The following is a 14122-nucleotide window of genomic DNA, read 5'->3' as shown; positions in this document are numbered from 1 at the left end:
TTCCACAAAGGAGAAAATGCCAACTTTTCATCATCAGCAGGAAAGCTGTAGAGCTTTCCACTTAAATTACCATCCCCTCCTAAATGCCAGCTCAACAGATTGCAAGAAAGAAGCACATACTTCACACTCTGCAAGAAAATTGTCCGGTGTAAGTTTTCAAGCATGCTTGGGAGCCAACCAATCACAATGTTTTGTCAAATTCTGCTTCAGACTGAAATTCAAGCCAGAAGAATATTTACTAGAAGATGTTAAATTTAGTCACTTAAAAATGTTTTCACACTTGGGGCCAAATTCAGCCTTGGCCGCCAGAGTCAGTGAGAACAGACGTGCATCCTCTCTGCGCCTTTGTTGCAGGGTCCTGCTGGGCAGAGGCGCTGTGGGCTGCACTTCTCTGCTTCCTCTGCGCAAAGAAGAGCATGACCCCATCTGTGGCTAATTATCACTTGTTACAGACCACAGAAAACTGCTGTGCCACGGGGAGCTAAGAGACACTGCCCAAACCTGTAGGCAGATCAGAGGGACCATAATGTTAGACTGACTTCTGTGTCCCATGGTGACATCACACCTGGCTGCTTTAAAAGGGATGGGATGAAGGAAGAGCTAAATCCTCAGGTTTTGACTCAAAGGGTTTTGTACTTGAAAGAATACTTCCCTACCCTTTCTGGCTGCAGAAGAATTCCTATATGAATGCAGTTATGTTGGAAATAAAACGTAGGATTTAGCATACTGGACTCAAGGAAAGCCCATCCCCAAGGATTTCTTAAATCCAAGTAGTGCCTCTTTAAAAGTTATGTGGAGGAAAGAAAGCAGAACACATACCCTTACATGTCTAGAGCAGCATTACTCACCACCACCCGGGGCCAAAAGTCATGGCAGAGCTATTTATAGCACCAAAGCTAGGATGGGCAAATAGGGTGGAATTTCCATACTCCACAATGGTGATTTTGGGGGAAAAGCTCATTATTCAACCACATTTGCATAGACTTCTTAGAATAAAATATAAATCTTAATATTCAATGGCTTTCTTAATTGAAGTAATATGTATATCTATATACAGTTTGAAAATGAGGTTTAAATCTATGTAAGCAATGTGTGAAAAACTGTAGAATCTTTTAAAGAGTGTCACAATAAATGAAAGAATTTAATTTTCAGCACACATATCATAACCTCAGAAAGGCTTAAAAGCAATGATTCTTTTGGAATTATCTGAATCCATCTTTTCCTTTGTTTTAACAGATGCTCTTTTAATGGACCAGTTTGCAAATCATGTTGAGAAAATTCAGGGATATTTTAAGGCAACTGATGGTCATCTTGGCTTTTCACCTTCCAGAAGGTTTTCCATGTTTACATTTTGGATTTCAAGGGAACCCAGCTGCTTAATCTCTTCTCACCTCTTAGGAAGATTTCCTTCCAAGGAGATAACCTACAGTGCTTCTAATTAGGTCTGCAAGTGGTCAAATGGAATTTTCTCAAAGTGACATGAAAACTTTCTGCTCGTAAACAGAAGCATGGAGAAGAAAACCTAAGATATCAAAATATTTTAAAAGTAATTTTTCATGTGAACTTTCTAATTAAAAATAGATCTTTATGTAGCTTATCCTTACTTCTATAATTTCTTTTTTAGTTTAATTATTATTTAAGAAGATATTCACAAAGCAAACCAAACTGACCCATTTCAGATACTATACAGTGTCTTGCCTTCTTTCCAGTTGCTGTCAGAAAGGGTGTGGATCTCCTCAAATTTCTGTATTACTTATACCAGTCCTTCCATACTCAAATTATTTAAAGAAAATTAATTTGATAGAGGATTATTTTCCTAGTATCTTCACTCATTTTTTTCTAAGAGAAGAGTGAGAAGTTATCTTACTTAACAAATCATTAAGCTATAAGCCATATATAAATTAAAATATATCTGTTTTGGATGTCAACCCATTTTCCTTCTTGGTTCTCTGAGAGAAACTAAGAAAAGAAGGCATTTTGTGCTTGTAAATTTAATGTTACTTCTTATATATATATATATATATATATATATATATATATATATATATATATATCAGACCAGCACTCCCTGAAAGTTGAAAGTTGTAAGTTGTGGCTAGTTTTAGAATTTTTTTTAAAGTGTTATTCTGTTGGTAATAGAACGCATGAAGCAGTGAATTTCTGTATTGAAAAGTCCTGGCCAAAAACAACAAAAGAAAAGAAAAAGTTTTGAAAAAGCTCTGCAAAATGTTTATGAATTCTAATCCTCAGCACATGAATAAATACATCTGACAAACTGCAGGGTACTTCACAAAGGCCTTTCCCAACCTTTCTAATTTGAGTTCAAATACATGTGTAGTGTTTAGAACTGAGGTTAATCTTGTCAATGTTTTTAAACTAGGGGTGCAGCATATACCATTATTTGTAAAAGTGAAAGGCAGATAATAAGTTAAAATTATCCTATTAATCACCTGTAAAGAATTGCATTCAGAGAAGAATGCATCCTCAAATTATAGTAATTGGTTGTTTAAAGAAAAAAAAAATCTGTCCTTGGCAGAACATGCTTGGAGTTTGCTGTGCAAGTTCATGTCTAGTATGCTGAAATCAAGCAGCGTATATATGCCGTGGGCCATGTGGTGCATATTGCCATAAATCCATTTCTAACTGCTAACTAGGTATCAGACTTTCTCATTAGTGTCTGCTCCTTGGCAACATCTTTACTTATTGTTTTTAGCTGATGCCAGTTTCTTGTGGGACTCTTGGTAGCAACATCCTCTCTGGAGTACTTTTCTTCACAGCCATAGCATATTTTGTCTTTGAAATTCTGCTGCACCAAACCACTTGATGCATATCCCAGAAGACAATGTTGTTAGCAAAAGGACATGAGAAAAATGCTTATTGCCTGAGATGTTTCAAGTTCTTAAGGACTATGTTCTTTTACAAGTGAATTAAAAATGACTGCATGTAGGGTTTTGTATTCATTCTCTTTCAGTGATAGCAGAAGTAGTAGTTGAGTTTGATACAGTGGTAAAACAAAATAAGGCAGGTTCCATAAATGGGTAGCACCACCAAATGGTCATAACTGGATAGAGGGACCCAGGCACCTACACAGAGGAGGATACATCACACCATCAGCATAGAACCATTCACATTAGTCCCATAAGGGAGAAAACTTCAGAAAATGGGTTTAGAAATGCTATGAAAAGCCATTGGTGTTGTAAGTTACTATCACAGGGAAGATGACAACAGAAATATCAATGAGAGTGCTCTGGAATGGCAGCTGATCAGGAAGGCAATGCTGCATTACTAAGATTTTCAAATGCCTCAAGCTGCGTTATGTAATTCATATTTCAGTACCTAAATAAAAGAACTAACACTGAGCTGAGCAGCTTTTTTAGTAGCATATACCACCATACTGGAAAACTTTCCTTATGGATTTTGTCAAAGGTGACAGTAGATAAAACCCATTGAAACATTGAAACCTTTCTGGTTGTTTTTTTTTTTTGGTTTTTTTTTTTTTTTTTTTTTTTCTGGTGCCTGTTTAACATTTCTGAGAATACTTTTTTAAAAGCTAACACTTTATTCATTGTATGTATAATGTAAAAAAAAAAAAAGCATTGTTGATGTGTCATAAAGATGAAAGGCAAAGGTTTAAAAGAACACTTAAAAAATTCTTCTACCCAACATCCATCAGAAGACACGTTACTTCACCTTATTCATATAGGTAGGAAGCCTTGAAGTGGAAGGGAACTGGCAACTAGCCTGCAATTTGGCACTAATGCATTTGATTGGAGAGATTATATAGCTATTAAGACTTCCCCTGAGGGGAAAACAAAGTAGCACACTCCATTTTATAACAAGATCTTGCAAAATTCACAATTTATGGTAAAGGCTTTTGTCCCTTTGTAAATTATTTTGGCTGCACCTTCAGCAATTTTTTTCCTTATCACTGTATTAATAGGATAAAATATATTTTTTAATGGACAGCAGAAATATTTTCACTTATAGGAATCTTTATCTTGCATTTGTATACATAAATAGTACATATTCATATTTACTTAGCCTTATAGTCTCCTCTCAAAAGTTGTTAACATATACAGTGTTTGATAACTCTTGGAAACTCCATTTCAACTGCATACAGATCAACCTGAATCTTCATTCATATTTCTTTTTTAATCTTGTATACATTTTTTTAATGTTTCAGAAGTGACGTGTCAAAATACTGCAAAATATGTGCCTTTGCAATATCCGATTTCTGAGATTACCAGTTACCTTGAAAAAGTAATTTTTTTCCCCATAATAGATACTTAAAAGGTCCATTCCTAGTAGATGATATGTGCACCAGTGACTACCAGTGATGTCAAGTTTGGTATTCAGCACATCACTAAAAGCAATTTGGAGATTTTAAATATTACTCAGAACTGGGAATAATTTAGGCATAAACTAAAGAATTTGTATAATCATCTAATTTAGAGGTATTTATGCAACCAGGCCTGTTCATTTCTAAGGCATATTCAAATTCCATGGTTTTTATACCAAATAAAAAAAGGACTGACACTATTGTTGCTAAAAGAATACCAAAGATAGCAGCTTCAGCAAAATTTGCTCATTCTCTCCACCTGCTATGATTTCTGTTTTACCTCATTTCCTAGGAGGGCATTTATACAGGCTTCAGAAGCGTCACAGATGGCAGTAAGGTCATGTCCTCCCTCCAGTGCCAGCACCACGCGGCCGTCTGCCAGCTTCAGCAATTGCTTGGTTAGGTGACCAAAACCTGGTATTCAAATACAGGAGTGCAAAAAATTAAAGCAGAACAGGCATTGCAGGCATGTTTCACATCTGCTGCACAAGAATGTCGAAAGCTCTGGAATACTGTACAAGGAGCATAGGATATACTTAGTCCAGTATCCTGTTTCTGACCATGGCCCTCACCAGATGATTTGGAGTTAGTATACCGAATTTTTTATGAGGCACATGTGAGATAATATCCCTCATGCTGATCCTTCATTGCTGGAGATTAGTTGAAACACAGGGATGTCTCTCTCTTCTTACCTTTGTTACTCATTATCACCTTGGATTCTTTTCCTATTTGCATAGCAGTGGGACGTATAGTCATGTTATTTAGAGAGATTTGACATAATCCTGGTCACTTATGGCATTGATACGACAAATAATAATTGTAATTAAAATACGGTGCTATAATTAAAAATAATTGTGCTTTCCAAATGGGATGATGAAGGGTTTTTTATTTAAATATTACTTCTTCCTTTGTATTTGAGGTTTGAGAATAATATAAATCATGGACGGAGAGATAATGGAAACATATGTTACCTCTTAGCTGCATCTTGAAGTGTTTTTAGAAGCAGCACTAACAACTTTAATTCAGGGTTTTGGAGTAAGTCGAAACTGTCTAGAACTTTGTAGCTATCTCTACCAGTATCTCTCACTCCTGACCAACAGTACTCTAAGAAACCCTGCACCATAGCCAAAAATGATGGTACTCCATTTTCTGTGGTGATCTGTAACTACACAGACATTACCACAAAGTTTTCATCTATGAGTCAAGTAAAGTTAGTTTATTACATTTTTAAAGACAAGAAAAATTGCATGAAATATATCAACTTAGAGTGAAGATTTTTGGAAAAAAATTTGTAGTAGCTTGCTAGGACAGCTATTGTTTAACCTCTTTCAAGTAAGAAATTATAAATAAAGATTTGAAACTATTGATGTTAAATAAACATCACATCTTATTCTTAACTTTTCCACTTGATCTGTACTAGTTGCTCCATTGATGGTCATCACTATTCATTCAGGTGCATTTAATTTCCTTAAATAAAGCACTAGAAGGTACCTCCTAAACCTGGAGTTTATAAAGACAGGAAAATCAACATCTTCACTGTTCCAGTGAAGAAGACCATATATTAAAACTGAAAATTACAAGCATATCTTCCACAGAGATTTTCCAAACTCATGTTTAGTTCTGTTTTCATCTCAGGATGTAAAATGGGCATCTTTGTTAAGCACATATCGAAATGTTTTTAAAATAGGAACTTTAAATATATCAAATCAGGATTAGCTGTACAGACATAAAAACTCCAAAAAAATCCTCTACTTCCTGTACTTAACAGATCATAGAAACATTTGAGGTGTTTCCTTGAGCCACTGCCCAATCTTCTGTACCCTAAAAGTACTGCAGTTTTGATTCTAGCAAAGTAACTACACCATGGTTCAAATTATATAAAGGGCTGAATAATAAATAAAATCTTAAACTCCCATTTAAATTCAGCCTTCCCTCATAAAAAAAAAAAAAAAAAAACAAAAAAAAACCCAAAAAAACCAAACCAAAACTCCTCCCCCCAGCCCCCACAAAAGACCAAATTTAGACAGGATAATAAAAGTGAAGGAAGGAGTGGAATGAGGGTAACCTTTGATCTTTAGCCAATTTCTGTTATCTTTTACCTACAGAAATTGTTTCTGTCTGCATGTTACACATGAGATCTTTAGGTCCATAAGAAGAGAGTGCCAACAGTGTAAAGTGAATCAAAGATAGAACATTTACAGGAAATGAAGAAGAATGAACAGGCACAGGCTCCCCACATCTATAATTCACCCTTGGAGTGTGTGAGGAATTCAACAGCACTTTTAAGATGACGTTATCCTTTGTGTTATACAGATTCTGTGCAGGAAAAGCTCTACCATGTTTCCCTGGCACTTTGGAGAATTTTGTATTACTCCAAATATTGCTATCTCCACATTATAATCTTCTGAGGTTTGTAGGGCAATAAATGCAAAGACTCTTGCTATCCCTTTTCTTTGTTTAGACAACCTACATAATATAACCCACATCATTGTTACAATATTAGCTTATCTGCCTGGTTTCCTGATGATTTTCCTAATATCAGTGCTAAAATAGTCACCCCCAACTTGAATCAGGCTACAATGAGATACAAAGAAAGCATCTTTCCAAACAGAGATCACGGTAACAGGATAAACTGTTTCAACCCAAATTAACATGATGGGGCTTTTCTTCAGTATAACTACTGTGAGAAAGTAAAGGTGACTTGCTCGAAAGTGAAGAAATAACTTTAGTCAACAGTACCAACATCGCCAGTGACTGAATGAGTTATGGAAATTCTTAACAAAGAAACTTGGATCCCGTGTCACTGCAGCAACCTAGAAAAGATGTTAGCTTCCTCAAGGAAATCCCCTGGAGTGCAGAAGTAAGAAAATGGAAAGAAAGGAATCCCAGTGAAGTAATAGTTTTAAGATGGGCTGTAGTTCATGCCAGATAATTAATAAAAACAAGAAGAAAATAGTAACAAGCACCATTAAAAGAATCCGTCATCTCCCCTGATATAAGGAGATCAAGCACTGGCCAACTTAAGGTGAGAAAGGAGTCAGACAAGTATTTTGAATCCTGGGCCTTCCAACTCACATGAATATTTAGAAATCAGCATCAGTTCTGGGCCCTTATACTGTACCTGCTGAAATATTCTTGTAAATGTGCTCAGTGATTTTGCATTTCAGAGAAGTGCAGCGTTTTTTTAAATTAGGCTTACGCAGTGTGCCAGGAAATTATGAGAATGGTTTTGTGCCAACTATTATGTTCATAATTTCTGTAATTTAAACATTAAAAGTTTCATCAACAGATGAAATAACATGCTTTATCAACAGATCCAACATTTGGGTACCCTGGGCAGAACTTACAAATGCATTTAATATTCATTTGCTATCATCCTATTAAATATTATGATTAACCTTTGATTTCTACAAGAAACAAAACATTACTAATTCTGAAATTCCTACTCACCAAGTGTTTTATACTTCACAAAAAAAACGGGGTGCACAATGTACATCCAAGCAGAGAAGATTAGATTAAGACTGTAACCATTATAAACCATGTTATGCATTGGAGAGATAATCTGTATATGAGCTGTTATTTGCCAACCTTTGAAGTAAAAATACAAAATTTCAAACCAAAAACACAATGTGTAATTTTTAATTATACCTTTTCCCTCCTTCAGTATACTATTGGAGGAGATACAATACTCAGACTTTTGTAAGAAATTATTTTAGTGTAGGAAAGTGGAAAGAGAGAAAATTATTATTCTATTATACTAATAAGCAAGCAGTTAGGCTGTTTTTGAAGGACACAGCATGCTGATCACTTGAATTACTAAGGAAGTAATTAATCTTTTAGTGGACTGATGGACTGATGTCTCAGTAAGGATCCTGTTTTTTTTTTTTTTTCCTGTTTGTAACAGACAAGCTCCCCCCACACTCTTTTTAGTTCTGCTAAGCAGCAAGGAATGGCATGGGTGAGGTTTCTGAAGCCTCATTTGACCAAAGTCAGTGGAGCAACTGGACTTACTGAAAACCAAAAAAAAAAAAAATCCTATAAAGAGGGAATACAGAGTAATTCAGTTTTCTTTTGTCGTTTTTGAGGTATCGTTACTCTGATAACCTGAAATGGACAGTGGCAAGCAGAAGGCAGGTAAAACACCCCTTATCCAGGTCAGTTCCCTTCTGACAGGCTCCTTACACAACCGTGTGTTGCATTACATGTGCGTGAAGTAAAGCTAACCAGTCAGGGTTCGTATGGACAACTTCCCATTTTGCAAAAGAAGCATTTGAGAATGAAGACAACTTGTGAACATTATTCTTATTGCATCCTTTCCTCAGCAGACAGGGAAAGGAACCATCTGGATGGGGTGAACTCCCAGCCAGCACTGCAGCACTCCTTGTTTGCATAAACAGTCATATATGCAACTCAATTTGCCAGCAAATGTGCAAACATACACAGTGGGGACTAAGCATGCCTCAGCAGAAGAGAGACCCCTTCCCTCTCCCCCACTGTGCATAAGGAGAGCAGATGTCTCCTGTGCAGTCATTTTTGGGTGATAAGCTGAACAAAGCCATGGTGCTGGCCCTTGCTCACTGGAGATGGCTGGTGAAGGAACAGGAACACAGCAACCACTGAAAGGTTGGAGAAGCTTTAGAGTTATCATAAGGAGAAAGCATCAGCTTTTTCAGCCTCAGCAGCGGGGCCCCAACAGCTCTTTTGGCTTCAGTGTCTTAAAAGCTACAACCCAACCCTAAATTACAGGCAGAGCTCTGGTGAGTTCCTCTGGATACCAAGAGCAGCCTGGAGAGGAATACATGCAAAACACAAAACCTCCACAGTCTCTGTCCTGGACCTCCAAGCATGTATTTAACTATTATTTACCATTTAATTGTGTCATTACTCTCTAATTTACTTGACAATGTGTTTTCCTCTCATTAAAACTGTTGCAATGATCGCTGCCAAAATTCTACCCACCAGTGTTCTGTGCTTCTTCCCTGTGGCTCCTTCGTGACTATTTGATTAATTTTCATTGATATTTTTCCAACAATAGCATCTAAAATTAACTGGGTCAGTTTTTACATAACTTCCTGAGTCACCAGGCTACATGTCCTAAATAAATATGTCCATGCAGGAATCAAATGATTATTTACCCTTACAGCACTAGCAGGGGCTGGGATATTTTACAAAACTCGTGTTCTATGGTAAGAGAACATATTTTATTCTCAGCTCTTAATTCATGACCTTTTATTCAATCAAAACTTCATTTGGATGAAGTCAGAGACTTGACTCAGTTGGCAGGACATGGCCTTGAGTGAGGGGGGAAAAGGAGATTTTAACGCCAAATACATTCTTATGAAAAACATTTTCCAAATGGCTAAAATTACAAATGTTAGTGTTGAGGTACCTGAATTTAAATGGTACATTTGGCCTCCAGGCATTAGCTGCTGATTTCTTGCTTTTAATACAGGAGGAGGAAGCTCAGTAACACTTCAAATTACATGTCTCAAGCAGGCATTTAATTTATATTAAATTAGACAGTAATTGTATGTTAAATAAATACCAATAGTCTCAGGAACACATTTTTATGGAATAACAATTTATGTAATAGATGTTTTTATTGCATGCCTATTAGGTCTACAGTAATATGTTTTTCTTAATTAGCTGCTCTTTAGCTATTACACAGAACATAACTTACTAAATCTCAATATATATTCAAGGACACATAGGATACCTCTTTGAAAGTCAAATACTGCAAACCTGTCTTACTATAGGAAGAGGTGTCCTTGAAATGCTCAGTAAGACGGTATTTTCAACTCCCTTGAGATATGGATGTATCCAAGTGTGTCATACAGTCCAGAGCATTTGCCTAGTCCTTCAGGAGGGAGGAACTTTTATACCTTCACCACACAAGGCAGCACTGACCACCAGGCAAAATGTTTCTTAGAGAAAACATATGGAGGGAGAACACTCCCTCAAACTTTTCTCCCAATTAATTCATGGTAAAAATAAAAGGATGGCATTTCTTTTGTAACTTGCATTATCAAACTTTAGGGATTCTGCACCCTCCAGGAAAGGCCATGGTAATGTACAAAATAATTATGAAGCTTTTAGAACTGCTTAAATGCTGTTATGTGGATTCAGAGGGAAAATATTCAATCACAGATTTCAGCTGCCAAAGTCAAAGCAGGGACCTTTGGATATTCCCAAAACAGGCTGGATGTTTTTTAGCTCTGTTCTCACTAGCTCTTTGCTCTTCCTTTCTTCTCTGTTTCCTTACACTTCCTTAATGTCTGCCCCTTCTTATAGCTGGCCCAAGTAATAGTTTTTTCACTGTCCTGCTATCCTTCCTCCCTTTTTTTAATTTTGCTTCCTATTTAGAAAACCGTCTACTAAGCGAAGCCAGACAGGATGCAAGATGATTCATTCAACAGAGATCTTCCTTCTTTTTTTCAAGAACCAGTAGTTGTTCAGCATCAGAAAGCAGAAGTCAGAAGAGAGAAGGTATAGGACTTCATATAGCAAGGTGGTATTTCAGAGTCTTGGATTCAGATCTCCCTGAAAAAGGCTGTTGCTTCATCTCTGAGGTGAGGGGTTTCTCCATGGAGTTTGGAGAGCTTTTTCTTTTTTCCTGGAGACTAAAAACACTTTAAAAGGATTCTGTGGAGATAGACTAATCAGACTAATAATTATCTGTGAAAATCTGTCCCACATACTTTGAAATCTGCCAAGCTGATAGAGCATGTGGTATTACTGTTATCATAATAACTTCTTCCAAATCTGATCAAGTTGCCTGATTAAACTGATATACAATATATGCATCTGATGTTACAAGTTACAGATGATTATATCTCCAAATCTGAGTCTAGACTCAGTAAGGGGTTGGCTAAAAAACAAGACATCTGATAAAAAAAATAATTCAAAGTATGAGGAATTTGTTTCTAGTCCATGCTGGAATGAAAATCAGATACTACTATTGACTATCCAAATAAATCAGTAAGCTTGATTAAGTTTGGAGAAGTTTATTATAATGCTACTGCCTATAAAATCAACTTGACACATTTTTAAAATATATGGGGCAAAGTTTCTGCTGTTATACATGAATAGCTGAAATGTGGGCACTGTGTTATAACTGAACACAATCTGATGGGAAGATCTAGTCTTATTTCTTTTTTTAACTGATGAAAAGCTAAGTCAGTTAATGCTGAATTGACCCAGGAGGCTAATGCAAAGGATCTGATTTAAACCCCATCACTCAGAAGCTAAGAACTGACTGCCATTTTCTGAAGATGGTCTAATACATTCTTCCAAGAAAATCAACAAGGACTCTAGAATCTTTCCAACTTATACAATTTCTCAGGGCATACAAATTAAGGCTCTCACTTTATTTTCAGTCATTTACTGACCCTACCACATCGACATATCAGATTAAATTAAAAGCTCATTCCTTTGCCAGTGTTAATCAGCATATGCCATTATCTAAAGACCTAGCCTCCAGATGTGGACCATTCATCATTCCAAGGCTAGTCACATACATACAATAAGCACATCAGGGAGAGGTTCTTGTAGGTGGATAGACTTGAAGTAAACACTCTATTTCCTGACCAATTTGGCAACAAGTTTCCTGGTGAACTCAGTATTAGTATCAGAGGTCTAGTGCCCCTCAGGATTTGGATCACATTGTTTAATAAACATCATTTTATGAAATCAGAAGGGAATAAGGCACTGTGTTTCTAAGGGATTACTGTACATCTCATACAGTTATTCACTCTCCCTCTGGCCCTGTGCCTGTTAACCCCACCTGACACATGCTATAATCACCCAGAAATGCACTGCCTGTCACCACTTATTGAAAAGGTAATGTGTAAAACTCGCTAGAGGAAATGGTATTGAAACTAGGTTTGGGGTATGACTCCTTACAGTCTTCTGTTTAATTGCAATTTCCAAGTAAAATACATTGAGCAACTTTCTATTATGTTCTGTTACAAAAACATGTAAGAATTAAGGATGTGATTTCAACCCAGACAACAGCCTTTATGTACCTTTTCATACTATTAAAAGGACACAAAAAAACCATGAAATGGTGGAATTGTAAAAACAGCTGTAGCTACCATTTGAATGACATAGGTGACTCTATCCAGCCTTCTCCATGAATAGAGAAGTTATGTCAGAACCTTGTCAGTTATGTTATTACACAGCAGAGTTTGCAGGAGCCTTAACTTGCTGGGAGCACAAGAAAAGGTGGCAGGGAGCTGCACAGGCTTCAGGTGAAGGCAGGACTGATGCCACTTTGTTGTCATGCACAGCAGGTGGAAATACGTAGAAGATATTTTTATTTTCTGGTCTCTTTGTTTCCACAGAAATTCTACCACACCAACTCTCTCTGCTTTGCCCTCACCCCCCCTCCCCCAAATCCCCCAGGAAACACATATTTTCTTAGAATTTTGAATATCTCATCCCTGTCTTTCCAGTTGTCTAACATACAGTTACCTGAAAGAGTCTTTCTGTGAGATTCTGCAGCCAAGTGGTGACCCACCAATTACTGCCGGAGAATTAGTGGTTCAGAAGCTTTACGGAGTTCTTTACTCAGTGGTTTTCTACCATTTCTTAGAGAAAGTTAAAACAATAGGCTGACATGGATGAAATATGCCTTCAGGTGGCTGAGCAGTCAAGGAGTACCACTTTCTGGATTTTCTCAAAGTGAGGAGCACAATCACTCCTGATTCTGCAGGATCCATATATAAGCACATTACCACTATCTCTGCTGTTACCATAGCATGACAGCAGTATTAAGGGTGGAAGCTGGAAAACCTAAAATAAATGGTAATCTTCATTGAACAATAGAAACATCAAGACAAACAATGGTATTTCTGTGCTATACTCAGACCTAAATCCAGCTAACTAGTGTCAAGGTAATTTGAGGACTCCAGATGTTGTTGCAGCTGCAACAGACATCTTAGTCATTCTCCCTAAAAGTGGGAAGTTCACAACAGGGCAAAAACCATTCATTCCACATTGAGACACTGTTTCTTCAGCAGCAACAGTTATTTCTTCTTCAAGGGAAAACAGTACATCAGCTTTTTTAGCTGGAGACACCGAAAATCTACTACCAGAATAGCTACTGTTTCTCCCTCCAGAGTTTTAACAGCTAGAAGTAAAATAACCTGCTGCAGTGGCTCAAAGCTCTCTTGTGGCTCTAGAATCTTAGCAAATAAGATGTATCAAATTGCAACATCAGGATTGAATTTACTCTTTGCTCTCATGAAAACTGAATATCCACAGTAGCTGAGAATTTGGGCAAAAATTATCCAAACTTCACAGCAAAACCACTTAGAAACCCTATAAAAGAAAGACATTCAAATGTCTCCCTACAAATAAATAGAGATAAACAGGCAGAAATATCAAAATCAGAACAGTTCCACTCATTATGACATGAAGTGGTCACTCCAGCAGAGGATAAACTTTTTAGTCATTCTCAGTTTTGGTAAAATTGCTGATTTAATTTAATAAAATAAATGGCCATGGACCACAATTGTAGCGTCTTCTCACTGTTTTTTACCTAGATTTTAGTGCTAAAATTTATGTTGGGGGAAATTAATTAATTAATTAGTAATATTAATTACTCATGAGAGATAAAGATGAAGGAAAAAAAAAAACATAAGAGAATTGGGAAAAGGATAAAAGTGTTTGCTTGGTTAATAAAAGAGACTGCTATTACATAAGAGGACAAATAAATAGACTTGTGGCTATTAGACAATAAATGTATGGAAAGATGAGCAAGAAAAAAATGAATGTGAGTAT

General features: G+C 36.6%; 1 protein-coding gene across 1 annotated transcript in view; it reads right to left on the bottom strand.

Moving 5' to 3' along the window:
• The window catches only part of HDAC9 (histone deacetylase 9), a 269848-nt gene that overhangs the window by 19324 nt on the left and 236402 nt on the right, over positions 1-14122 (bottom strand). Inside the window, exon 23 of the mRNA XM_053979425.1 lies at positions 4620-4753. Within this exon, the coding sequence (XP_053835400.1) occupies positions 4620-4753 (134 nt within the window). The remainder of the gene's footprint in view (positions 1-4619; positions 4754-14122) is intronic.

The sequence above is a fragment of the Vidua macroura genome, chromosome 1 (genome assembly GCF_024509145.1).
Source record: "Vidua macroura isolate BioBank_ID:100142 chromosome 1, ASM2450914v1, whole genome shotgun sequence".
Lineage (NCBI taxonomy): Eukaryota > Metazoa > Chordata > Aves > Passeriformes > Viduidae > Vidua > Vidua macroura.
This window is presented reverse-complemented; position numbering and strand designations above follow the sequence as displayed.